Source organism: Urocampus carinirostris, chromosome 1, assembly GCF_059441175.1.
Source record: "Urocampus carinirostris isolate Australia breed hairy pipefish chromosome 1, RoL_Ucar_1.0, whole genome shotgun sequence".
Classification (NCBI taxonomy): domain Eukaryota; kingdom Metazoa; phylum Chordata; class Actinopteri; order Syngnathiformes; family Syngnathidae; genus Urocampus; species Urocampus carinirostris.
In genome coordinates, this window is record NC_142349.1 from 2,389,240 (window position 1) to 2,415,841 (window position 26,602).

At 41.5% G+C, this 26,602-nt stretch overlaps 1 protein-coding gene across 3 annotated transcripts in view; it reads left to right on the plus strand.

The window, feature by feature from the left end:
* Positions 1 to 61: 61 nt before the first annotated feature.
* The window catches only part of tspan4b (tetraspanin 4b), a 30,390-nt gene continuing 3,849 nt past the window's right edge, over positions 62 to 26,602 (plus strand). Inside the window, exons 1-7 of one of the 3 annotated variants that reach the window (XM_088337082.1) lie at positions 64 to 349; positions 6,321 to 6,390; positions 6,485 to 6,676; positions 13,803 to 13,877; positions 15,026 to 15,121; positions 19,192 to 19,305; positions 26,262 to 26,345. In XM_088337082.1, the coding sequence (XP_088193208.1) occupies positions 6,322 to 6,390; positions 6,485 to 6,676; positions 13,803 to 13,877; positions 15,026 to 15,121; positions 19,192 to 19,305; positions 26,262 to 26,345 (630 nt within the window). In that variant the 5' untranslated portion in view covers positions 64 to 349; position 6,321. Of the gene's footprint in view, positions 350 to 4,343; positions 4,500 to 6,320; positions 6,391 to 6,484; positions 6,677 to 13,802; positions 13,878 to 15,025; positions 15,122 to 19,191; positions 19,306 to 26,261; positions 26,346 to 26,602 lie in introns of those variants that run through there. The other 2 variants (XM_088337148.1, XM_088337217.1) reach the window with 2 other exon arrangements.

Sequence of the window (26,602 nt, forward strand, 5' to 3'; positions counted from 1 at the left end):
TGGGGGCAATACATGGAAAGAATGGGAAGGGGAGGAGCGCGGAGAGGGACGGACTAAACTTGGACATCTGGAAACTTTCGAAAGTGGGAGAAGGCTTCCCGGATGGAAAAGTACATGAAGTGAAAAGGTTGAGACTCTCGAAAGAAGTCTAACTAATTGGGGGAAATAGGCGGCCACATTGGAACAGAAGGACAGTGGAGAAAAGGCAAGAAAGCGTCAAGGAACGTTTAGCGGCTCTAGGCACCCCACTTGCATGACAGAAAGACAACTAAAACCACTGGTAAGATCTGGGAGGACAAAACGGAACCAGCATCAGCAACATTAGGCAAAACTGAAACGCATCCGCAAGGTAAGAGCCTTTTTTTTAATAAGAGATAATGCATTAGTACACCCCCAACTTTTTGGTAACCGTACCAGTTTTGGCTTCTGTGGTGTAATGATTCTTTTGTGCCACAGAAGGAGAGCAGAAATATTTAGTCATCCAAATATTTTTGTAAAATATTTATCATGTTTTTTTGTGTGTACAGTATATGGTCAATTTAAATATTGTTACTTACAGGTGAGTCGGGGATCTATTTTGACTTCATATGCATTATAGGTCTAGTTATTTTACAATAATAAATACATACATTGCATCACAAACAGCCGCTGTGCCATCTCTCAAGAATACAAAAATGACCGTTACAACCAACCAAAAAAATACACAATGTTAGGTATATAGCATGCAAAAATGTAAATAGCTAGCCAGAAAACTGGCTAAATAGCTAAAAAGATAGAAGAATTGATAGCTACAAAGCTAAAAAGGTAGCGAGGTAGCTAGCTAAAAAAACTGCACATTTTTTGCTTCTTCGCTTTATAAAACCCCTAAATTAGAATTTAGTTTTTTTTTTCCCGTTAGATGGATCAAAAAATATTTATATAAATGAATACATTTGTTTGCTACATAGGGCAGCATGGTGCAGTGGTTAGCGCAGGGTTAGCGCGTGTGCCGCACAGTTCTGAGGTCATGAGATCGAACCTCCTGTGTGGAGTTTGCATGTTCTCCCCGTGCTTGCGTGGGCTTCCTCCAGGCACTCCGGTTTCCTCCCACATTCCCAAAAAATGCATGTCAGGTTGATTGGCTGGTCCAAATTGTCCTTAAGTGTGAATGAGCGTGTGAGTTGTCTGACCCTGTGTGCCCTGCAACTGGCTGGCAACCAGTTTAGGGCGTCCCCTGCCCACTGCCCGAAGATAGCTGGGATGGGCTCCAGCGCCCCTGCGACCCTACTGAGGATAAGCGGTGCAGATTATGGATGGATGGATGGATGTTTGCTACATTGTTAGATTCTCACCCTATTTTCTTAATTAATTGTATGAAATAATAAACGATACTTGAATCGACTTTTTTTTGACCATATACCGGAATTTATATATTATTATTTGTAATATAACAACTTTACTGTGTACAAACTCTAAAAAGAACGAGTCTGTGTTCTTTGTTCTGTTTTCCATCCATCCATTATCTGGGATTCTTAACCTCAGTTGGGTCGCGGGGGTGCTGGATCCCATCCCAGCCATCTTCAGACAGTGGGCTGGGGACACCCTGAACTGGTTGCCAGCTAGTCGCAAGGCGCACAGGGACAGACAACTCACTCGCTCATTCACATCTAGGGACATTTCGGACATGCATGTTTTTGGAATGTCGGAGGAAACCGGAGTTAAATTGAGAACATGAAAACTCTGCCCACTGCCCGATGATTGCTGGGATAGGCTCCAGCACCCCCGTGGCCCTACTGAGGATAAGCGGTGCAGCTAATGATGATTAATTGTATGAAATATATATATATGTATATATATATATATATATATATATATATATATATATGTATATGTATATTCTAAGAAATTGGAAAACATTTATCTATATATAGCTTATCTTTTAAAAATCACTCAACAAGCTCGTACAGGTTTTTGAAAATGCTTGAATTCGAATGTTGTATTTTCATAGGTTGAAAAGTGCTTAAATTTTTGATTAGGTGCTTGTAAATGCTTTAAATTTTTGCTATGTTTCTTAACAAGCCAGCCTAAAAATGATGCCAGCACTGGTTTCTGGTGGCTCCAATTTGCAGTTGCATTTTTCTTCCCTCGTGATTAACAGCAGCTTATATTAGTTTGTATGGCATTGTCTTTTGGAGAGTGCAGGTACAGGCTAAAAGTAAATAATATACTTTAATTAAGACACACTCTTGGATTGGATTTATGAGGAGGGCCCTCCCGGTTCTGGCAGGCCTCCTGGGAATTCGTCAAGGCAACCCGGACTGTTTTTTTCCACGCATCCAAGATAATAAATCTCACACCCTGGTGTTACCTGGTAACCGAGTTACTGTGACGCAACGTTGAATACGCTACGATTGTATTGGCAAGAACTTCCTACAACTAAAAAAATTTAAGCTACATTATACCATAATTTTACCCAACACCCATCTGAGAGATTTGTCAAAATATTTACAGACGCATTGTTCAGATGCACAAATATTTTCGAGATTTACTCGAGATCGAAAATCATATGTCTTGATAATTGCACATTAAAAATTAAAAACCACATATGTAAATCACAGACATATTGGTGGACCAGCAAAATACATGATTCACACCGGACTTCTTCTTCTATGGTCCTGAAGAAATCTAAAAATTGACTTTGAAAGTCCTTAAAATGTGCTTGAATTTGGCCATGAAAAAGGTTTACAAACCCTGGATAGATTGTTTGCTACGGAACAGAAGTGGTTAGCTGATGAGCCCCGCTCTAGGGTCACAGGTTCGTTGCGGCAATAGTATGGGAAATGACTTCAGTAGTATAATTAGGTCTATTGAGAAGGGAAGGGAGCTTACTTCCTGTCAGCAACTTGACTTCCTGAGTGAGGTCACTCATCTGAGGAAAGACTGCACGGGTTCCCATTCACAGACGGATGTGCGGACAAAAGCCTGGTGCATCTTCACACAAACTTGGAGCTTTAGGCTCAAATTGTAGCTTAAATATCCAAATCACAGTGACATCTAAACATAATCAAACCACGTTGAGCTAATACTAAGTACTTTATACATGCAAGGTAAAGGCTACTTTTTCGATCTCAATTTTAGTTGTAATAAATGTTATCATGTTCATCCCCATATTTGAGTAAAGTAATTACTTTGTGTCTTCTTTTGTATCAGTACTTTCCCAGCAATGGTCTTTCACCCTTATCTTATCGTACAACCTTCAAAATCCAGCTGTGGGCAGTTTCAACAAATGTTTCTTGTTCATGATCAAGATAATTTCTTTTTTGTGTAATGTGAGTTCCCTGGAGAGTTTGTTTTATTTTTCATTCTGCATAAACCACGCCTTTCTCCTATGAGAGAGGGGGCGAAACAAATTTCCATTACTTTCTGGGTGGGAGACGCGCTTGGATTGGATCAGAGTGCACTCTGTTTTGTCTTTATTTTGACACTTTGAGGTGAAGAATAGCAATGCAGTTGAGGACATTTATTTTTTCAATGTCCGAATACTTGGTCTGGTCCAGGAAACGAACCAGTGGCGAGACATTTGAATTGTCTTTCACCTTCAGTCGCTTCCTCGTGGGAAAAAAAATAATATTTCAATTGGGACCAACCATGTACTTGGGTCAGTTTGTTTGATACAAAACCACCCAATTGTTTAGATTGGTTCTAAACCAGGTATCGAAAACTCGGGGATCAGGGGCTGTTTAGGCCAGTATGTACTGTTCATCCATGCATCCATTATCTGCACCGCTTATCCTCAGTAGGGTCGCGGGGGTGCTGGAGCCCATTCCAGCTATCTTCGGGCAGTAGGCAGGGGAGATCCCGAACTGGTTGACTGCCAGTCGTAGGGCAGGGACAGACAACTCACTCATTCATTCACACCTATGGACAATTTGGACTGGCTAATCCACCGGACATGCATGTTTTTTGGAATGTGGGAGAAAAGCGGAGTGCCCGGAGGAAACCCACGCAAGCACGGGGAGAAATTCACACTCCACACATGAAGGTTCGATCTCATGACCTCAGAATTGTGCTGCACACATGCTAACCCTGCTGCCAATGTAGTTTTAATTTCTTATTAATTCCTAATGTTTTCAAATTAAAATCTAATTTTATGTTGCAAATTTAAAAATATGTATTTGAGTACAGTCGAAAGTTCTTTTCAGAGCCTTTTATGTGGATTTCGCCCAATCTCAATGTCATGATTTGCCTATTGCTCTCACCTGCGCTCACTCGTTTAGCCCCAGCTGCCACTCGTTTCCTTATTAGCTCGCCTCCTATTTAAACACGTCATTCTTATTCACTCCATCTGCGAACCTCAGCGCATGCAAGGCAAGCACTTTTGACTCTGGCTCCGGTTTTGACCTTTTTCCCGTATCGATCCCCAATCAAAGCTCCGTTCTCCTTTCCCAGCTACCCGTATCCTGATTCTGTTTCCTGTATCGTAAATAAAGTTTGAGACCCTGGCTTAAACAGTTGCAAAGGTAAGATTTAGGCCGGTGGAATATATGCGCCGAGGAAGTCTGCAACTTCTTAGCTTGTGCACAAATTAAATTAACGTAGACATATCCTCATCATGCAAATTTCAACAAGAAAGGCACATGACGCAGCCTTCAAGCTAAACGCAATTGAGCAGTCCAATAAAGAAGGAAACAGAACTACTGCACGTAAACTTTACGTGTTTTTGAATAAGGGAGCGTGGGACGACGTCTATATGACAAAGTCTCTTTCCCATATTAAAGGAAGATGACTTTAATGACGTCAGTTATAAGGAGGAAGATAAGGACGGTTTACCGTGGTTTCTGCATGCACGGTGTATTTTCTTTAACAGATCCGTTGAATGCATTGCGAGCGTGCTGCTAGTAGCGTTTTGTAATGTATTTATTTGTATTTATTTTGGACACATACTCTGATAAGTCTTGCACTGGCCAATTAAAAAGAAGGGGCGTAACAAACGCGGGGGATGACGGGAAGTGGGGACCGGAAAAGGTGAGTGTTTGTGGACACGGCGGACAATAGTGGATATATATTTTTCCCACCCTTACCTTTGGAAATATACACTTTTTTTCCTTGGATTACTTTCAACGGGACCCGGACTCTGCAGGTCTGCATCAAATTTTAAGTACCGGTATAATTTTCCGTTCATTATGCCGGCTGTGGTTTTTAGACTGTGTACTTTTTATTTAGTTAATGTCGCGGGTCCCAGGGTCGGGTTTGCGTTGATTTTGTGATTGTGTTACATGTTTTAATGTGGGCGCATGCGGTTTACATACAGGTGCAGCTTGTGTAAGTACGAAACCGGCTATCCTCTTAAAATGTGGTGGGTGCGGCTTATAATCAGGTGCACTCTATAGTCCGGAATTTACGATCGATAAATCGTAAAATTCGTAAAATCGATCGATATATATACAGTATATATATATATATACACACATATAACTCCAGCTCACATGCACACTTGCTTTCATTTCCAAATATGATTTCCAAATACTGAAAAAGCTGAGGTCAATCATGGACAATCCATTGCATCCACTACACAGCATTATCTTCAGACAGAAGAGCAGTTTCAGCGACAGACTGCTGTCACTGTCTTGTACTACGGACAGACTGAAGAGATCTTTTCTTCCTCATGCCATAAGGGTCTTTAACTCCACCCGGCAGAGTTAAGGCCCACATTAAACCACACCACCTACATTGGATATTACCGAATCTTACTGCAATATGTATTCTGTGTAGCACTATTTAGTTACTCTATATAACACGCTACGGTGGGCATTTGCACGTCACACTGAGTATTTGTATATTGTATTCTTTTGGCTTATTATTGTACTGTTCTCAGCTCAGGGATGCTGCTGGAAATGTGAATTTCCCTTCGGGGATGAATAAAGTATCTATCTATCTATCTATCTAGTGAACCTGCGTGTTTTTACCTGCATGTTCTGAAATTTTGGCTGAATTTGCTTATGAATAAGCATTTTAGAGTCCGGATTCTTATGCGCAGGATAGCTTTTCTTGTGCGTTGAGAAGTTCTGGGTAGTGCGCAATTGCGCATGTGCACAGCTCAAAGGGAACATTGGTGATGAATATCTCATACCTGTACAACACCGAAGCACACACCAAACACCAAAACTGAAGATGTTATCCAGAAGCCACTGCTGGGCCTTCTGGTAGCAAAGCTGAGAACACACATGCAATGACGTGATCAAAAATCCTAGTCGTTCATCATGTGTTGAGCTTGTGGGTGGTATCATAAAGTTGTATTGGGAATACAGAATACTGTCTTGATCCTTACATTCTTCATGCAGGATGTCAGCATCACGCAAATGTTTGTGCTGCGTCAAATATGTGATGTTTGTCTTCAACCTCATCTTCTGGGTCAGTATTTCAGTTATTCACTACAAAATAACAAGGTTTACACATATCATATATTAATGACATGGTGGTTACACATTCTCTCTATGGTGAACAGCTTGGAGGATGTGGCTTGTTTGGCGTTGGAGTTTGGCTGTCCTTCACTCAGTCCGAATTTTCATCTCTTCCCCTGTCCTTCCCGTCCCTCTCTGCGGCTAACCTGTTGCTAGTCGCTGGTGGGATCACCATGGTGACGGGCTTTCTCGGCTGTCTTGGGGCCCTTAAGGAACAACGCTGCCTGTTGTTTATGGTAGGAATGAATACGGTAATCCCAAAGCAATGCAAAATGTGATGAAATTGTGCAGGGTTTTTTGCATAATATCTATATGTACTGTTTATCAGGGGTCGCCAACCTTTTACATATGCATTTATAAAATAGTAATTTAGCTAGATGGCCTGCTAAAAAGCTAAAAAGGTAGCTTTATAGTTAGATAAACAGGTAAAAAACTAAAAGGGAGCTACACGGCTAGCTAAATGTATAATAAGCCAACTAGATAACCAGATAGAAAGCTAAAAAGAAAGCCAGATGGCTAGCTGGAAAGTAGTCCAAAATTTAGCTTATTAACTAGAGAAAAAGATAAATGTCAGATAGATAGCATGCAGAAAATTGAAAAAGGTGGTTGGATAGCTTACTGAATAGCTAAAAAAAAAGCTTGATATTCAGCTAGAAAGGTGAACAGGGAAAAAAAACTAAAACAGGGTTCCTGCAGAACCTTGAAAAGTCTTAAAAGGCATTTAAATCATTATTCTAAAAATTGGGCCTGAAATTGGCATTAAAATGTCGTAAATCCAATTTCAAAGTATTGAAAATGTGAACACATTAATAAGTTATATTTGTTTGTACTAAAACTGCAGCTGTCCCTCCCCCTGCCCCTCTGGTCACTAGCATGGAAGACATTCCCCCATTTAAAATAACTGCAGCCCAGGTGTGTGGAGAGCTGAGGAGGCTGCAAACCAGCAAGGCAGCTGGTCCAGATGGAGTATCCCCCCGACTGCTGAAAGCCTGTGCGTCTGAGCTGGGAGACCCTCTACAGCGCATCTTCAACCTGAACAGCCTTGAATAGGGGAGGGTCCCTCACCTGTTGAAAAAAATCCTGCATCATCCCAGTCCCAAAAAAATCAAGACCTGAGGAACTCAACGACTTCAGGCCGGTCGCCCTGACATCACATGTGATGAAAACCATGGAGCGGTTGCTGCTGCACCACCTGAGGCTACAGGTCCGTCACGCCATCGACCCTCTGCAATTTTCCTACCAGGAGAAGGTGGGAGTGGAGGATGCTACAGTATACATGTTACACCGATCCCTCTCTCACCTGGATAGGGCTAAGGGGGCTGTGAGGATTACATTTTTGGACTTCTCCAGTGCCTTAAATACCATACAGCCTCTGCTACTGAGTAGAAAACTGACAGAGATGGGAGTTAGCTCACACCTTGTAGAATGGATTACAGACTACCTGACAGGCAGACCCCAGTATGTGAAACAGGGGGGCTGTACATCGAACACTGTGGTTAGCAGCACAGGATCTCCGCAGGGGACCGTGCTCTCTCCGTTCCTATTCACTCTGTATACATCGGACTTAAAGTACAACTCTGAGTCCTGCCATGTGCAAAAGTTTGCCGATGACACTGCGATCGTGGGATGTATCAGAAATGGGCAGGAGGAGGAGTACAGGAAATTGATTCAGGACATTGTCCAATGGAGCGACGCAAACCACCTGCACCTGAACACCACCAAGACCAGGGAGATGGTGGTGGACTTCAGGAGAACTAGAACTCACCCGGTTCCTGTAACCATCAAAGGAGAATGTGTAGAATTTGTCCAGACCTACAAATACCTGGGTGTGCAGCTGGACAACAAACTGGACTGGACTGCCAACACAGAAGCTCTATGTAGGAAAGGCCAAAGTCGACTTTACTTCCTCAGAAGGCTGGCCTCCTTCAAAATCTGCAAAAAGCTCTTGAAAATATTCTATGAGACAGTTGTGGCAAGCGCCCTCATCTATGCGGCAGCGTGTTGGGGAGGCAGCGTCATAAGGAAGCATGCCTCTCGTCTCAATAAACTGGCGAGGAAAGCAAGCTCTGTTGTGGGCACAGAGCTGGACAGCCTGACAACAGTAGCTGAGAGACAGGCAATGGAAAAGCTGCGGTCAATCATGGACAATCCATCGCATCCACTACACAGCATTATCTCCAGACAGAAGAGCAGTTTCAGCGACAGACTGCTGTCGCTGTCTTGTACTACGGACAGACTGGAGAGATCTTTTCTTCCTCATGCCATGAGGCTCTTTAACTTTACAGAGTAAAAGCCCACATTAAACCACACCCCCTACATTGCACATTACCGAATTTTATTGCAATATATATTCTGTGTTGCACTATTTAGATATTCTATATAACACGCTACAGTGGGCATTTGCACGTCACATTGGGTATTTGTATATTGTATTCTTTTTGCTTTATTAATGTATTGTTCTCAGCTCAGGGATGCTGCTGGAAATGTGAATTTCCCCGCGGGGATGAATAAAGTATCTATCTATCTATCTATCTATCTATCTATCTATCTATCTATCTATCTATCTATCTATCTATCTATCTATCTATCTATCTATCTATCTATCTATCTATCTATCTATCTATCTATCTCTCTCTCTCTCTCTCTCTCTCTCTCTCTCTCTCTCTCTCTCTCTCTCTCTCTCTCTCTCTCTCTCTCTCTATCTATCTATCTATCTATCTATCTATCTATCTATCTATCTATCTATTCAGATTCAGATCTACTTTATTGTCATTCTAGTACACGTGTATACAGAACGAAATGTCGATGCATCTGACCCCCACAGTTTTCTTGCATGTACAGATATAAATAAAGTTGTGTTGTATTTTGGCTACGTATAGTATTTTACCATAGTGCCGATAGTGCAAGAAGAGTAGCTAACCAAAAGTGCAAAATGGGCAGTCAGGTTAACAAGTCAGGTACACAGTAACATTAACACTGTAACAATAACGCTGTAATTACAATAGTGCCGAGAGCAATGTGCAAGGAGTGGCAAGCTATAAAAAACTGCCAGTAGTGCAAAAAGTCAGATTAGCAGCCGTTTAGATTTAAGTTAACTATATGTTAGATTGACCATTTAACAGTCTAATGGCCAGGGGGACTAGACTATTGCGGAGCCTGGTGGTCCTGCACCGCACACTGCAGTACCTCTTCCCAGAGGCTAGCAGAGTGAACAGTCCATCTATCTAGTAACATATATCAATTGTCCTTTTTTAATAAGTCACCGATTTACTTCTGTGGCAACATGGCGTGAACACAATAATGGAAGTATCAAAATGGTGATGTTATTTGACTCGGGCTTTTTAGACCAGACGCATCTCTTAGGTCTACCCGCGATACACATAGCAACTTCAGAAAGAGTTGTATCCTTTGCACCATGGGAAAGTGTTAAATTAATGAGAAGTGGCTGTCCGATGAAAGTTTTTTGCCGTAGCTAAAAGTTCTGCCAGGTAATATGTACGAGGCACGATAAATTGTGTGCAAGAAATATTTTTTTGTTAGTTTGTATGAATTTTGTTGTTTTTTGTCGACTTGCTCCTGAATTTGATTTCAGAGAGCATTAAAAAAGTCTTGGAAAGACTTGAATTCAACTTGCCTTAAGCTATAGGAACCCTGTAAAAGGGAGCTAGATAGCTAGGTAAATCATTTCACAGCCAACTATATAGCCTGATAGAAAGCAAGAAAAAAAGCTAGATATCTAGCCAAAAGAAGGCCATCATTTAGTCTGATATTTAGCAAAACATATAAAGTGTCAGCTAGACTGTCACAGAATGGAGCGGGAAACAGAAAAAAAGGACCCAGTTGCGTAGAGGTACTCACAATTTATTGGGGGAAGGATGAGGAGGGTGCGGACAGAACCCCCACTTCAAGGAAAGAGCTCCTGAGGTCCCAAGAAGAAACAAATACCTCGCCCCCCAGAATGGGTCGACGCTCCCAATGAGGGCAACCCCACTCCCTCTTTCGAAAACGCAGGAACAAGGACGAATCGGAGCGGCGAGCTGACGTATCAGACATGCGGACGGATGAATCAGGCAGGCAGACAGGTTGGAAAGCAGGCATGGCAGGCAGACGAATCGGAAGAAGTTGAAAGCCTTAGGTTCTTGGGTTGTGATGTGGCTGCAGTTGGTGGAATGGAGTGCGAGGTATTGCACAGAGTGAATCAAGGAATCTCGAGACTGGTGGGTAGGCAGGCGGACGGGCGGACGTCGAAACAGGCGGAAGGACGGACCTCGAGACTAGTGGGAAGGCAGGCGGACGTCGAGACAGGCAGAAGGACGGACCCCGAGACTGGTGGGAAGGCAGGCGGACGGACAGATGTCGAGACAGGCGGACGTCGAGACAGGCTGGCGTTGAGGTCGACGGGGACCTCGGACAGCTCGGCGCCAAGTCTTTCCGCAAACCCCATTAGAGGCACAGCAATTGCCATGACGGGCGGGGCCGTGGTTCAAGTGGGCAGGAAAGGTAAAGACATGGCCGGATTGTTCTGTCACGTAGCAGGAAGCAGGAAGTAAGAACTCATTTGGGTAGACTAACTCGCACAATTTATTGGAGAAAGCAAAGTTGTCCAAAAAACAAACGGACCAGACCAAAAAAAATAAGCAGGCCCAAACGCAGGCAAGATTACAATCCAGGCATTTCTCAGAATCAAACAGAACTTGCAGGAATCTCACAGAATGCCACACCGAAGTGCAACAAAGTTAGTAATCAGTCAATGCGAGTCAGCCGGTGTCAATGGGCGGGGCCAGCTGGGCGCCATGGCAACCGTGCAAGACATGACAGTATCATGTTATTACTACATTGTTACTATGTTATTACCAGGTTCATTATTAAAAAATAGGGTTAAATAGACTCAGCCAACCAATTAAAAAAACTCATTTCACTAGAAAATCACAAGGCCTCAGCACTGATCAGTTATCTTTCAGAACAGGTCTGCAGGCACTTCAACTGTTAATAGCAAGCACCACGTTGAAGACCCCTGCTGTATATCATTGGTATATTATAATCATTTTTTGAGATAATGGATTTTTAAGACAGCATGTCTTTGTCATCCTGAGCTGTGACGTCATAGAAGAAATACCAGCACCCTAGCAAGCCTGTTGCCATACTGTTTTTTGTTGTTATCAGTTGAGGAGATTTTGAGTGTTTTTTAGCAAAATTTTGTTTATTTTTGTGGAGAAGGCCTAGGCGTTGTGTCGCAGGTGGATGCAGTAATAGTCCCACAAATAGGGAGCAGCCAAAAAGGACTAACAGGTAAAAAAACAAAAAAAACAGTGAGCAGCCAGGCTAACCTGGGGACCAAAAACGAAAAGTAGGGGCTGAGGCTACGGCATCAGAACCGTAGCTGGCTTGGAATATTCAAACCAAGGAACACGGCAATACAGGTACCTGCACTAACGCCTGGCTAGCCATCGAAAAACACGTGGTAAACAGCCTGGCTTGTAAGCAAGTGTCAGACAGACCCAAATGCAGGACACAATGTAAACGGAATACAAGGGATGTCAAATCCCTCTATGGGGACGTTTATTTAACAGCACAACAAAGAAAACTTTATTGTCAAGAAGCGAAGGGACAGCTGAGAAGGAGATTCTAAGAGGGAGGCTTACGAGGGAAACTATAGAGGAGGTTTTGGCGTGTGTTTCTTTACTGACGTCATAGCTCCACTGAAACAAGCTAGATGGGTCTACTTTGGGACTAAATTTTGCAAGTCCCCTAGCACGGGGAATATTTTGCAACATGTTTGCAGAATTTTGGGGAGGAACACGACACCACGGGTCTCCAACGTGGTGCCTGGAAGCACCACTGTTCCTCCTGAGGACAGTTGAGGACCTTTTATGAAAATAGCTCACCAGTACTGGGTCATTGTGATTTTATAAAAAGTGATTGTTTTTATCAGTTTACTATTTAACCCAATTTTAATGAAAAAAAAACTGGTAATAATATAGTAAGTACATCGTATAAATATTATTAGTTGTCATTTTAGAAATTCAGAGAAATACATTTCAGTCAATGGACAAAATCTATCAAAGTAGTGATCATTATTTTTAAGCAATTATGAAAATAGAATGATAATGGTAAATGGTAAATGGTCTGCCTTCTTATAGCGCTTTTCAAGTCAATGAAGACCTCCCAAAGCGCTTTACAATGTCCTTCACACTCACCCATTCACACACACTCACACGCCAATAGCGTGCCATGCAAGGCCTAGCTGCTTATTGGGGGGATTAAGGATTCAGTAATGATAATCTATTCATATATTAAACAATAAATATTGTATTTATTTATTTTACAAGAAATGCAACAAACCATATTCCAATTTAAGGGTTTTATGATGTGATTGAACAAAAAATGTGCAGTTTTTTTTAACTTGCTATCTGGCTACCTTTTTAGCTTTGTAGCTAGCTATCGTCCTACCATTTTAGGTATTAAGCACGCTATCTAGTTAGGGTTAGGGTTTTTACATTTTTGCATGTTATATATCTTTTTGCTAGTTATCCAGCTCATTTTGACCTCATTTCTATCCGGCTATTTAGTTGGCCTTTATTTCTTTTAGCTAGCTATCAAGCTACCTTTTATTTTTTTTAACCTGTTTACCTGCATGTTATTTATGCCCTGCGACTGGCTAGCAACCAGTTCAGGGTGTCCCCTGAGGATAAGCGGTGCAGGTAATGGATAGATGGATGGATGTTATTTAGCTAGTATTTTATCCTTTTTGGTAGTCATCAAGCTCATTTTTTGCCTCCTTTCTAGCTATTTATCTAGCTTTTTTTTTGTTTTTTAGTTTTTTGGGGCTTTTTACTCTTTTAGATACCTATCTATAGCTACCGTTTACATAGTTCCTATAGCTTTAGGCAAGTTGAATTCAATTACTTTTTGATGCTTTCTGAGGTCAAATTCAATGCATGCTTTCTAGCTAACATTTTGACTCGTTTCCAGCTTTTTTTTTTTCCTTTTTATCTCACTATTAAGTTGTGTTTTGCCTATTTAGCTAGCTATCTAGCTCCCCATTAGTTTTTAACCTGTCTTCCTAGCGAACGATCAAGCTATTTTAAACTATTTGGCAAGCTATCCAGCTAAGTTGCTCTTTTACAAATGCATAATAAACTGGCTGCCCTTTGCGCTAAATAGTTTTTAAAAGTAGATCACGCTTGAATAAGGTTGGAGACCCCTGCACTACATGTTCTGTGCCTAATTGGGAAAAAAAACTTTGGGGATATCTACTTTCCACCCTCCACATTTCAATTATTCTACTGAAGATGTCTTGATGCTGTTGTAAAACAATATTACAGTCTACTGTATTTTCGGGTTTTCTTTTCTTCTGCGCAGTTCTTTGTTATCCTGTTGCTCCTCGTCCTGACAGAAATTGCCCTAGCGCTGGTCATTCACATCTTTCAAGATCAGGTGAGTTTATTTTTAGGATTATATCTGCGGTAATTACTCCAGTGAGCAGTCCTAAAACCATACAAGGAAGTATTGTGTAGGACAGGGGTCTCCGCCAGTGTCATTTTGATTATCTTGTAAGTTTTTTTGAAACGGATGACTGAAAAAAATGAATTCTACTTCCTACTTCTCTCTCATTTTTTTCTTTCTCGCTCTCTTTCTCATTCGTTCTGTCTTTCTCTCACTCTTCCACTTATTTTCTCTCTTTCTTTCTCTCTTTCTTTCTTTCTTTTTTCTAATTTTTCAGTCTCTTTCTTTCACTCCTTCTTCCTGTCTTTCTCTCTCTCGTTCTCTCTTTTCTCTCTCTTTTGTTCCATTCTTACTTTTTCTCTTCTGTCTTATGTGTTTTCTTTCTCCCTTTCTCTTGTTTTCTCTTTCTTTCTTTCTCACTCTTTTTCGCTTCACCCCATTTTCTCATTTTTGTCTTTTTTTCCTTTTTCCTTTCTTTATTTCTCGTTCCTTCTTTTGCGCTTTCACTCTTTATCTCGCTCTCTCTCTTGCTTTCTCCCTTTTTTCTTTCTCTCTTGTTCTCCCCTTTCTCTGTTTCTCTCACTTTATTTCACTCATTTTTATCTCCTTTCTTACCCTCTTTCTTGCTTTCTCTCTATCTATTTCTCTCTTTTATTCTCTTCTTTCTACTTCCAATAATTAACCTAGTAAAAGCATAGTAACAACATGGTAAGTACTACAGGAAAATTTATTATATTAGAAATGCAAATCAAACTGGGTGCCCTTTGTGCCAATACGTAGTCAAGTCATGTTTATTTCTATGGTCCTTAATCAGAAGGAGTCTCAACAGGCTGCCAGACCACAGACTATTGCGAACTACAGACTATTATTACATCATCCCCCTGATCTAAGACATACATTAGGGCGAGGCGTAGCAAAAAAAGTAGCTCTCGGCTTGAAAAAGGTTGGAGTCCCTTGGCGCAGGATCTATATTTTAACGTAATACTTCATGGCTCGTTGATAAAAATGCACCAAAACTTGCAAGACATGTCATATTTTCAAAAGTGGTGATTCGAGATTTCGTTTTGCAAAAATAGTGTTCAATCATGCTTTGTCTTGGGGAAAACAAATCTCGAACTTCTAATTTGTTTTTCTTCCAGCTGGATTCCAAAGCTCAAGGCGAACTGAAGGAGGGAATGAAAAGTTATGAATCGGACCCTGGGCTTAAAAAATCTTGGGAAAACGTTCAAAAAATGGTAAGCACTTACAGTAAAAAAACAACAACACTTCTGTAAGCTTTAAAAATCGGAATCAAAATCAAATGAATACAAATTAATTTGTAAAGCACTTCTCAGTCAATGAATAGCAACTTAAAGTGCTGTATAAAAACATTCTGTGTAAAATAAGAGTGATATCACCTCCTTTATTCCCACGAAACAACCCGAAACAGGTAATACACAGGAACACCAAAAGGTTAAAATGCAATAAAAACAAAATAAAGAGTAGTAAAAATGAAATCCACGTCAATCGTGGCCTTCCTCTTGGTCTCCTCCCATTTACTTCTGCTCTGTAGATCCTCTTCAACCTTCGCTCCATGTGTCCAAACCAACTGAGTACTCTGTTATCCACACACTTGCTCAGTTCCACTACTACTCCAGTTCTGTCTCTCACAATTTCATTTCTCCATCTATCCAATCTTGTCACTTCTAACACACTCCTCAAACACTTCATTTCAAAAACATTTAATTTCCTTCTCAGATCTGCATCTAGGCTCCAAGTCTCTGCACCATATGACACAGTCGGCACAATCACACTCTCATACACTCCCCTCTTAACATCCACACTCATACTCTTGTTGCTCATCAATCCTCAGAGCACCCAAAACCTTGCTTCTTTGATTCAATTTGTGCAATACCTCGCACTCCATTCCACCAACTGCAGCCACATCACAACCCAAGTACCTAAAGCTTTCAACTTCTTCCAGCACCTGTCCATGCAACCTTATTTCTAACACCATGCCCACTCCATCACGTGAACACTTCATCACCTTACTCTTCCCAACATTCACACACAACTTATGCCTATCACACACTCTTCCAAACTCCATTACCAACCTTCTCAATGTTTCCTCAGAAACAGCCACAAGCGCTGTGTCATCCGCAAACAACAACTGACTTACCTGCCACACCGTTCCACTGTTGTCCATCATCTCTACACCTCTGCCAAATACTCTTGCATTCACCTCTCTCACCACACCATCCATGTACACATTAAGAGCCATGGTGACATCACACACCCCTGTCTCACACCAGTCAACACAGGGAACCACTCACCTGTCTCACTCCCTACTCTTACACATGCTCTGCTGTTCACATAAAAACTCTTCAATGCTTCCAACAACTTTCCACCCACTCCATACATTACCATCACCTGCCACAATGCTTCTCTATCAACTCTGTCATATGCCTTTTCCAAGTCCATGAAAGCCAAATAAACATTCTTACCCTTTGCAAAATATTTATCACACACCTGTCGTACTGCAAACACCTGATCCACATGTCTTCTTCCTTTCCTGAGACCAGTCTGCTCCTCCATCACCACCTCATCCGTTCTACCTGTCACTCTCTTAATCAAGACTCTTCCATACAGCTTACACAGACAACAAACTGATACCTCTCAAATTGCTACATTCATTCTTATCACCTTTACCCTCATAAAATGGCACCATACATGCACTACACCAGTCAACGGTTGATGTGGATGGATGGTGTTATGAGTGCACTGCAGGAAAGAGGTCTAAATATAATGGAAGTTAGAGCCCTTGTTGGCGACAGGAATGAGTGGAGAGGTGTTGTAAAAGGATAGTGGGATGTTTACACATGTTCTAAGCGATGGGCAGGGCACCTGAATGATGCGGCAGGGGTAAACCAGTGAAAGCTGTCGGGCCCTGCTGTTGAACAGAAGAGTGTGTTGTGTCACCCTGACCTGAGTGACATGGCCGCTTTCTTGTGTCCCGTTTCATTTGGAGGGATGAAAGCATGACCAACTTGAGTCGGCACAAGGTGCTTAACTTGTTTGGGCATTTGGGTTGACAATGGTCAAAATACTTTTGTGAGTGTTTTTGCTAGTTTTTCCCTTTTTAAAATTGTCTTTGTTTTTGTATGTGTTTGTTTGCGACATATATAAGAAGTTTGAGATTTGTTTTCTTGAGGGATATGACCAGGGTAGATAGATAGTTAGAAAAAATTATTTTCAAAAGTAATTATTAATTAATTAATTAATAAATATTGTTATTAAATATTATTTTTATTAATTATGTTTAAATATTGTTGAATAATTATTAATTATTATTATGGCAAGGCACAGACTAACTATGCGAGGAAAGGAACCTGAGGGAGGCTTATCTACACTGATAGGGATAGCAGCAGATGGCCTTAGGATTCTCAGCCATTGAAACACACCCTACCAGTGAAAAACTGAAATTGTAAACCATATTGAATGAAAAGCACGGGAAACATAAATTAAAATATTTGCTTACCCAAAATATATAAAGCATGGTTAAACTTTTTTATACTCAACAAATTTAATGGTAACAACACAGAATCCCTGAAATTTTTTTAGCCGGTTTGTTTGCGAACCACACATCGCTAATGAAGTGAAGTATTGACTGCACGGTCTCCTACTGAGACAGACAGACTTGAAATTATGTGGAAGGATTTTAACGGGTCAATGTAGCCAATGTAGTGGAGTAAGAGTACAGTTTCTTCTTCACAAATATACTCTAGGAAGAGTAAAAAGTAAATGGATTTAAAAATACTCCTAGAAGTAGAAAATGTCACAAAAGTTACTCATGTAAATGAAACTCTTTACTACCCACCTGTTTATTTAACCAATCCCGTTTCAGGCATTACTTGGTGCCAGGGTCAGGTTTCAGCCCGGAGGCCTTTACAAAGACTTCTGAAGGCCGTGAGACTTAACATCAGGGTTCCGTATAGCTGTTGGTGCAGGCAGTCAGATTTTAAGGTTGGCGACACCAAAGCCTGCTAGAAGGCATGAGGAAACGTCAGCTAAACTGTCAGTCACTGTTTTCCATTTTGACACTGAAGACTTTAATATTGTTGTAAGGCCATTGGTCAGGTTAGCGTCTCGGCGTTGGAGCAAGATTGCAAAGGGGCCAGACAGCGATCCAATCAGCTCGTCCGTCATTTTCATCAGCTGTGTTCGGTGACCTGTGTGAGGAGGAACGCAGTTACATAACGGCGTTATATATATAAGTACCAAATAATCTAACAAATTTTTTTATCTGCAACTACAAATCTGTTCCCGTTAATGACGGTCAAAAGCGGTGCGTTATTTTAAAAAATTTGAGACATGCTAGCATAGACTGGTGTTTAATTTCGCGTTGGTAGCAAGTAAACCATAACATATATCTGAAAACGTTCAGGACACACCGCGCATGCTCAGTAACAATGTGGCATTATGGGCAATGTAGTTCTTATGTTATTAGACACATAACCTGACATAGACAGAGGGATTGGATAATCACTTCATATTGTTTTATTGTTGACTGTTGTGGTGAACAAACTATTTGAATCATCTTTCTCAGCCCTGGCTACCCCCTGGTAGCGCCATCGCCTGCTACAGGCCAAAGTGATGTAAGCCTTCACAATAAATAAAATGATTATTTTAAATGCAAAACGTCTTTTTTTGGATGGTGCGTTTATCAATGTAAATCACGTATGATAACAAGAGTTGGGAATAATGCTGTCATAGATAACACCTTTACATAACGTCATTATTTTTTCAGTAACGGGGTAATCAAACTCTTTTTTTTTTTCTCCGTTACAACGTCGTTACGTTACTGGCGGGTAAAAGCGGTGCATTACTTTGGCTGCATAACGGCAATGGTGGCGTGCCTCCACAAACCTGACGCCGCGTTCAGTGGTGCAGTTTTCCGCTCCACTCCAAGTTATTTACATCGCGTCTTTTTTGGATCGTGTCACCATTCAAAATAGCGAGTACCATTATAGTTAGATGGCAAATACGAATATCATATTTACCAATGCACCCACAGTAAAGGCAAATAGGGCTGAGTCGCAAACCCGACTCGTGTGGGTTGTGAACGAAACGTCTCGTGAACGAAGAGAGCCAGCTACCTGCCAATCAACAGCTGGTTCTAAATTTAGTAACTAACTTAATTACTTTTTGGAAGAAGTAGTGAGTAACTTTAACTTTTTTAGCAATGTCCAACTGCACGACTTTTGGAATGTTTAAACTTCAAGGTTTTCATTCACTCAAGTTCTTTTGTCTGCTATTCACATTCCAGTTCAAATGCTGTGGCGTTACTAACAAAACTGACTGGTATGAAGTACTCAACGGAACACTGCCGTCATCCTGCTGCTCCGTTGAGATTGACCAATGCACCGACGGATGGAGCGAGGTAAGTTGAGGGCTCCAGTCGCTTTATCTGTGTCAAGTCACGTCATGTTTATTTGTATAGCCCTAAATCACAAGAAATCTCAAAGGGCTGTACAGATAAGAGACTGTTATTAAATCATCCCCTGATCTGAATCCTAAATGAGGACAAGGAAAAACTCAAAACCGCAGCATGGGGAAATTAAGAGACCTTGAGAAGGGGCCACACATGAGGTAATCCCCCTTCCAGGATGACCAGGCTGCAATGGATGTTACAAGAGCATCAATAGACAATATACAGACATCATCAACTTGACACTTTATACGTCGACAATTTATATCGTTTAGGTTTTTGGGAGATCCACTCAGAGTAAGAATAAAAATCCTCACAATAATTACCTGCTCTCAGAAGATCATGTTGTGCATTTGTAATGACAACATCTCCAATATTTTTCAGAAGAATATTACATTTGAGTTTTTGCACTCCCAGTTCTTCACTGACTCAATCAACTCAATCAGGTTCCCAACAAAGGATGAAAGGAAAGACATTTGAATAATCAGGGTTATTTGCCCATAGTTTTTAACAAAAAGAAGAATAATAATAATGTTTTTGCCACATTAAATACACAAGCTGGTCAAGTCAAGTTATGTTTATTTGTATACAATGGATGCTGCAGCTCAATGCTCTCCAGCAAATCTTCTATTTACTACCGTTCTCTTGTCTTTTTTGCTTTCTTTTTTGGACACATGTGTGGCCAAAAATACTTACAGTAGGGACGAACTTATTCGATTGGGTGGGCGTCTACATTTTGACTTTTCGGGCACTTTTTACACCGCCTATGATATCCCGAACGAGCTTCAAAGAGATCCGGCTTCTTTGTGGACAACTATTCCTCCTACTAAACGACGACAAAGGCGCCGTAAAGACAGAAAACAGAAGCGTGGTTGCCGTGCGGGTAAATGTGTGAAGCGTGCGAAGTCGTAGGAGCAAGAAGGACGCAAAGATGTGACTAATTCCACCATTCATTCCTCGCCGGACAACCGACGCTTTAAACTCAACGCTCACGAACGGCGACATCTTGTGACGATCTCTACAAAGACTACAAACACTTCAGCTAAGTCAAATGATTCAGCAAAGCTAAAATTTGGTCTTTTAAATATTAGATCGCTTGCTCCTAAAGCTTTACTTGTTGATAACATTATTCGTGATTATAAACTTAACTGTATGGGTCTTTGTGAAACTTGGTTATGCCCGGATGAGTATTTAGCGCTAAATTATGCTTCACCCCCTCACTACGCGAGTAGCCATGTAGCACGCACATTGAAAAAGGGTGGCGGTGTCGCGCTCATTTCTGAAAAATCGCTCAAATTTAATCCTCGTACCTCTAATAATTACAAGGCGTTTGAGGCTCTTGTGATGCGGTCTTCTCTAGTGTCAATTTATGTATTAACTATCTATCGCGCACCTGGGCCATACACAACTTTCTTAGACGAATTTGCTGAACTTTTGTCTGAACTAGTAACCTATGCAGACAAAATTATAATTATGGGGGACTTTAACATTCATATGAACTCCCCACTCAGTTCACTTACTGTTGCGTTTTGGTCTCTAATTGATGCATTTGGTTTTAATCAACTGGTTGATTTGCCAACCCATAAAGATGGAAACACGCTAGACTTGGTTCTGACTCGAGGAGTTTTAACCTCAAACATTATGGTGTTACCGTGTACTACCGTAATCTCGGATCATTATTTAGTTACATTTGAGTTGCTAGCTAAATGTAGTGCTAAAAAAGCTGAAGGATTTAGCGGAAGCAATATAAGCACTGGCACAGTTTCTTAGCTCTTTGAACTCCTTCCTGGAGCAGTTGCGTCCTTTCCTTCATACAATGGCTCTATCGACTCACTCATGAATGAGTTTAATACAACCCTGGCTAGTGTTCTGGATTCAATAGCGCCCATAAAGCTTAAATCATTTCCTAAAAGACGCACGCCTTGGTTTACTGATGAAACTAGAACCCTTAAACAAGAATGCAGGAAATTGGAAAGAAAATGGCGCGCTACCAAGCTTGAAGTTTTCCAACAAACCTGGTGTGACCACTTGTTAAAGTATAAAGCGGCCCTTGCCTCTGCAAAATCAGCCTACCTTTCAAAGGTGATTGCGTCTCAAAAGAACATTCCCAAAGTCCTTTTTGACACTGTAGCATCGCTTACAAGGCAACAGACTATCGCAGATAGTTCGACCCACTCTGCTCATGACTTAATTGTCTTCTTTACTAAGAAGATTCAATGCATACAGGAAGAAATTGCTAAAGACATTATTAATACCACACATATTAAAGGGCTGAAATCTACAGACGCCCGACAGGGTGGCTGTCCAGGGAATTTGTCCAGTTTTAGTGAACTGTCACTTGATGATCTCAAACAGGTGGTGAATGCGGCCAAACCGACAACTTGCCAGTTCGACCCGCTCCCAGGTTCACTTATTAAAAGTCTTTTTGGCGTCCTTGGACCTTCAGTTCTAAATATTATAAACATATCACTCTCCTCAGGTGTAGTTCCAGCAGCTTTTAAGTCCGCCGTTATTAAACCCACACTGAAACGACCCAACCTTGATCCAGAAATCTTATGTAATTATAGACCTGTGTCAAACTTACCTTTCCTTTCTAAAGTACTTGAAAAAGTAGTGGCACAGCAGCTGAATGATTTCATATTCGAGAATAACCTTTTTGAATCGATGCAATCAGGATTCAGGGCTAATCACTCTACTGAGACAGCTCTGATCAAGGTAACAAATGATCTCCTACTGGCAATGGATTCTGGCGCTTTATCACTTTTGCTGCTGCTGGATCTTAGTGCTGCTTTTGACACAGTGCACCACAATTTCCTACTAGAACGGTTGGAAAAATGGATTGGTCTCTCAGGAACCGTCCTCTCATGGTTCAGATCCTACCTCTCAGATAGGACGCACTGGGTTAAATATGGCGAAATGACATCTGAGCCCTTTAATGTTACCTGTGGTGTTCTGCAGGGTTCAGTGCTTGGCCCCCTTCTTTTAGGCATTTATATGCTTCCATTAGGTGATATTATTCGCAAGTACAATATCAGTTTCCACTGCTACGCAGACGACACACAACTACTGTATATCTTCCGTTGGAGGAATCTGAGAGAGACCCTTTTTTGATAATGTCACAAAATACTGCAAGCGATAAGTCTATTGTCATATTTACTTCACTGAGCGAGAGAGAGAAGGGAGTGCCTTACGCTGTTTGCAGTATTTTTGCCCACCTCTAGCCCTCACCGAATCAAATTGCTCTGAATGGTTGGCTGGCGTTTTGGGTGCTTCTTGACTGTTTACTGTGTGTATTCAACATAAATCTTAAAGGGCCAGCGCACACAACTATTTACATGCTTCCATTATGTGATATTATCCGCAAGTACAATATCAGTTTTCACTGCTACGCAGACGACACACAACTATATCTTCCGTTGGAGGAATCTGCCACACTAAACTGTGGAAATTTGGAGGCCTGCCTCATTGAGATAAAAGAGTGGATGTCACTCAATTTCTTGCGTCTTAAATCTGAAAAGACCGAAATGTTAGTCATTGGTCCATCTAAATGCTGCTGTGAACATTGACAAATGTCACATCACACAGAGTGACTGAGTTAAAAATTTAGGTGTCATATTTGACCCTGATCTATCCTTTGAAACGCATGTAAAGAAAATTACTAGAACCGCTTTCTTCCATCTTCGTAACATTGCTAAAATTCGTTCTATTCTGTCTCAGTCGGATGCGGAAATTATAATTCATGCGTTTGTTACCTCCCGTCTCGATTACTGTAATGCATTACTCTCTGGTCTCCTGAAGTCTAGAATCAAGTCTCTTCAGCTGGTACAAAACGCAACAAGGCTTTTAACTAGGACAAAAAAGTCCAATCACATCACACCGATTTTGGCTAACCTGCATTGGCTCCCAGTTAGCCTTAGATGTGATTTCAAGGTTCTTTTAGTATTATACAAAATCATACATGGACTTGCTCCCTCTTATCTTTCAGATCTGATTTCCCCCTATGTCCCGGTCCGAAGCCTACGTTCTGAGAGTGCTGGTCTTCTGGTGATCCCAAGAGCAAAGAAGTGTTCTGCTGGTTCGAGAGCGTTCTCCATCCGGGCACCGGTGCTGTGGAATGCTCTTCCCCCTGAGATCCGATCAGCAACCTCAGTGGAAATGTTTAAATCCAAGCTTAAAACTCACTTCTACTCTATAGCATATGAATAACCTACTCTTTTCGTCGGCTCCAGAGCAGGGGAATGTATGATAATATTCTGAAAAATAGTCTGTGTAATATAGTGTAATGATCTGTGAAGCCCTTTGAGACTCTTCGTGATTTAGGGCTATACAAATAAAAAGGACTTGACTTGACTTGTATAGCCCTTAATCACATGAGCCTCAAAGGGCTGCACAGACCACAGATTATTGCAAACCACAGACTATTATTATTACACCATCCCCTGATGTAAAACCTACATTAGGCCAAGGAAAAACTCAAAAACCTCAATATGAGGAAAATGAAGAAACCTTGATGTCTTCCATGATGTCCAGGCTGCAATGGATGTAACAAGAGCATCAATAGACAATATACAGACATCATCAACTTGAAATATTGTTCAGGCGGCAGTAGCTCAGGAGATCGATCAAGAGATCGCAGTTCGAATCCCGGCTCCTCTGTGTTACATGTCGAAGTGTCCTTGGGTAAGACACTGAACCCCTAATGCCCCCAATAAAGCAGGTTAGCGCCTTACATGGCTGCACGGCCACTACTGGTAAAATGTGAAGCACATTGTAAAGCGCTTTGGGAAGTCTTCATTGACTTGAAAAGCGCTACATAAATGCAGATCATTTCATTTCATTCATTTATAAGCTATAGAATATTAGTGTCACAGACCGGGCACAGGACCCAATTGCATGCGTTTCTCAGATTTTATTAAAAGAGAGTGAGAGTAAGGCTTGCTTGATTGCTTGATCCGAAGGCTGGCGGAGAGCGGGAACGAGCAACGCGGGAGTGACACTTCCGTGTCGGAAGAAGACAGGCGGGACAGTCATTGGACCAGGGCTGGAGATCAGAGGCAATGTAAAGTTCGTATTAGTGGTCGTAGGCAGGCGGCAGGCAGAACAGGCGTAGTTAGGTTCAGAAACGGGTCGAAAACAGGAATCAGGCAGGAAGCATGTTTTAACAGTGACGGAGTTGGACGGGAACGCTCACTGAGTGAAACACAACAGCTCGCAATGATCTGACAAAGTTTGAACTGCAGTCGGGGGCTTAAGAAGGGTGTGGCCACCAATCAGCTTTTCCGGGCTGTTGGCACCAATCAAGCTGCCAAAGGTGTTCCAAATAGGGCAATCATGACAATTAGCCTAGATTTAAACAGTTTGACTGAGGTTGCAGATCGAATCTCAGAGGGCAGAGTGCTCCACAACACTTGCCCGAATTTAGAACGCTCTTGAACCTGCAGATTTCTTCTAGGCTCTTGGGATCAATAGTATACCAGATTTTTCCGAGCTAAGGCTCAGAGCAGGGACATAGGGAGAAATTATATAAATAAATTGAACAACGACAAAAAAACTCGACCACGAATCCACAATTTACAGAAGTTAAAAAGTCCCCAGTAATTTTTTAACTGGCATAACAACAAGCGAGCCCAGGGGGTGGCAACCCAAAATGTTGAAAGAACCATATTGGACCAAAAATTCAAACATAAAAAAACAAATTTTGGAGCCGCAAAAAATGAAAAGCTTGATAATGAACCCAATGCATGCTGTAGGTATTGTGGCAACCCGGGGTATCAGGTAGGTTTTACTAACCAAAAGACAGTTTTAAAGTGTTTAACAAAGAGACATTTATTAACTGCCAAAACGAAGAGGGTGAGGTCCAAAATGGAGTTGGGCTTTCTGTAGTCGGCGGAGCCTTTGTTCAGTAGTTGCACACTGGTTCTTTAGTCACCCCCTCCTGGGGTGAGAACACCTCAGGCAGAGAGGGTGAACGGTAACAAAACTAAGTAATTCCTCAAATGCTTCCGAAGGCCAGGGTTTGCCTTGTCTTTGAATCTTTGGTTTACAAAAGGATATTACTGTTACTTCAAAAAAGGACTCTGCCACTGGCCGCTTACCCCAGATGTCATTTTTATTTTGAGGATTGGAAAAAACAACGTGCCCCTTACAAAAAGAGTGCAAAAAAAAAAAAAAAAACGCAGCATGCATTTGAAAAAATAAAATAGCAATCGTTTGAAACATCAAATAAAATCACATAACGCAGTTCAGATTTGATTTCTGTGCATTTTTTTCTCTCTTTTTACCTTTGACGTCTTTGGCAAATCACACACACACACACACACACACACACACACACACACACACACACACACACACACACACACACACACACACACACATGCCTGTACGCGACCTCCTCGACTCCTTTAAAAGGGACGGGTCCTGGGCCGCAAAGCTGGCTGTGACACAGGTGACATGGAAGAAAACCAACGAAGGAGGAATGCGCGTACTTACTTAAGTAACGGGATTATTGGAGCATAATGTAGTGTTGTAAGAGTACCGTTTCTTCTTCACAAATATACTCAAGTTTTAGAGTTTTCATCCGGCACGCGAAACAACGCTGAGAAAAGCACCAGAGACCGGTTAGCTGCAGTTTTAAATATGTCCACTTGATGTCGCCAAAGCCAGGCGCCACTGGCAAAAAAAATCTCTCTCTCTCTCTCTTCATTTTATTTTTTCTCTCCCTCTCTCTCACTTTTTTGTATATTCTTTTTTCACTCTAACTCTCGTTTTCTCTTTTTCTCAAGTAGTTGCTCACTCCTGACCAATAACAACCGCCAGAGGCAAACATCAGTTAAAGAAACACGCGGACTAGTATTTGGAGGTACACAATATTGTTATATTATTCTATGCATGTGTGTTCTCCTCAGCCTTGCTACCAGAAGGCCCGGCAGTGGCTTCTGAATAACATCCCTTCAGTTCTGGTGTTTGGAGTGTGCATTGGTGTTGTACAGGTAAGATACTCGTCATTGATGTTCCCTCTAAGCTGCGCACATTCACAGTTGCTCAAGATAGGAACTTAATTCCTCTGAAAATTCGGCCAGAATTACAGGTTATAAAACAATGTATGTTTCTTCTGTGTGTTTTAAACACGGTATTTTGAAGTCAATACCAACACGAGATTAAATAAACGTGAGCTGGAGCTGGAGAGAGGAGAGTGGGGTATGGGGACAATAGTGGGGGTAAAGAAGGAGATCGTCTCCGCAGGTAA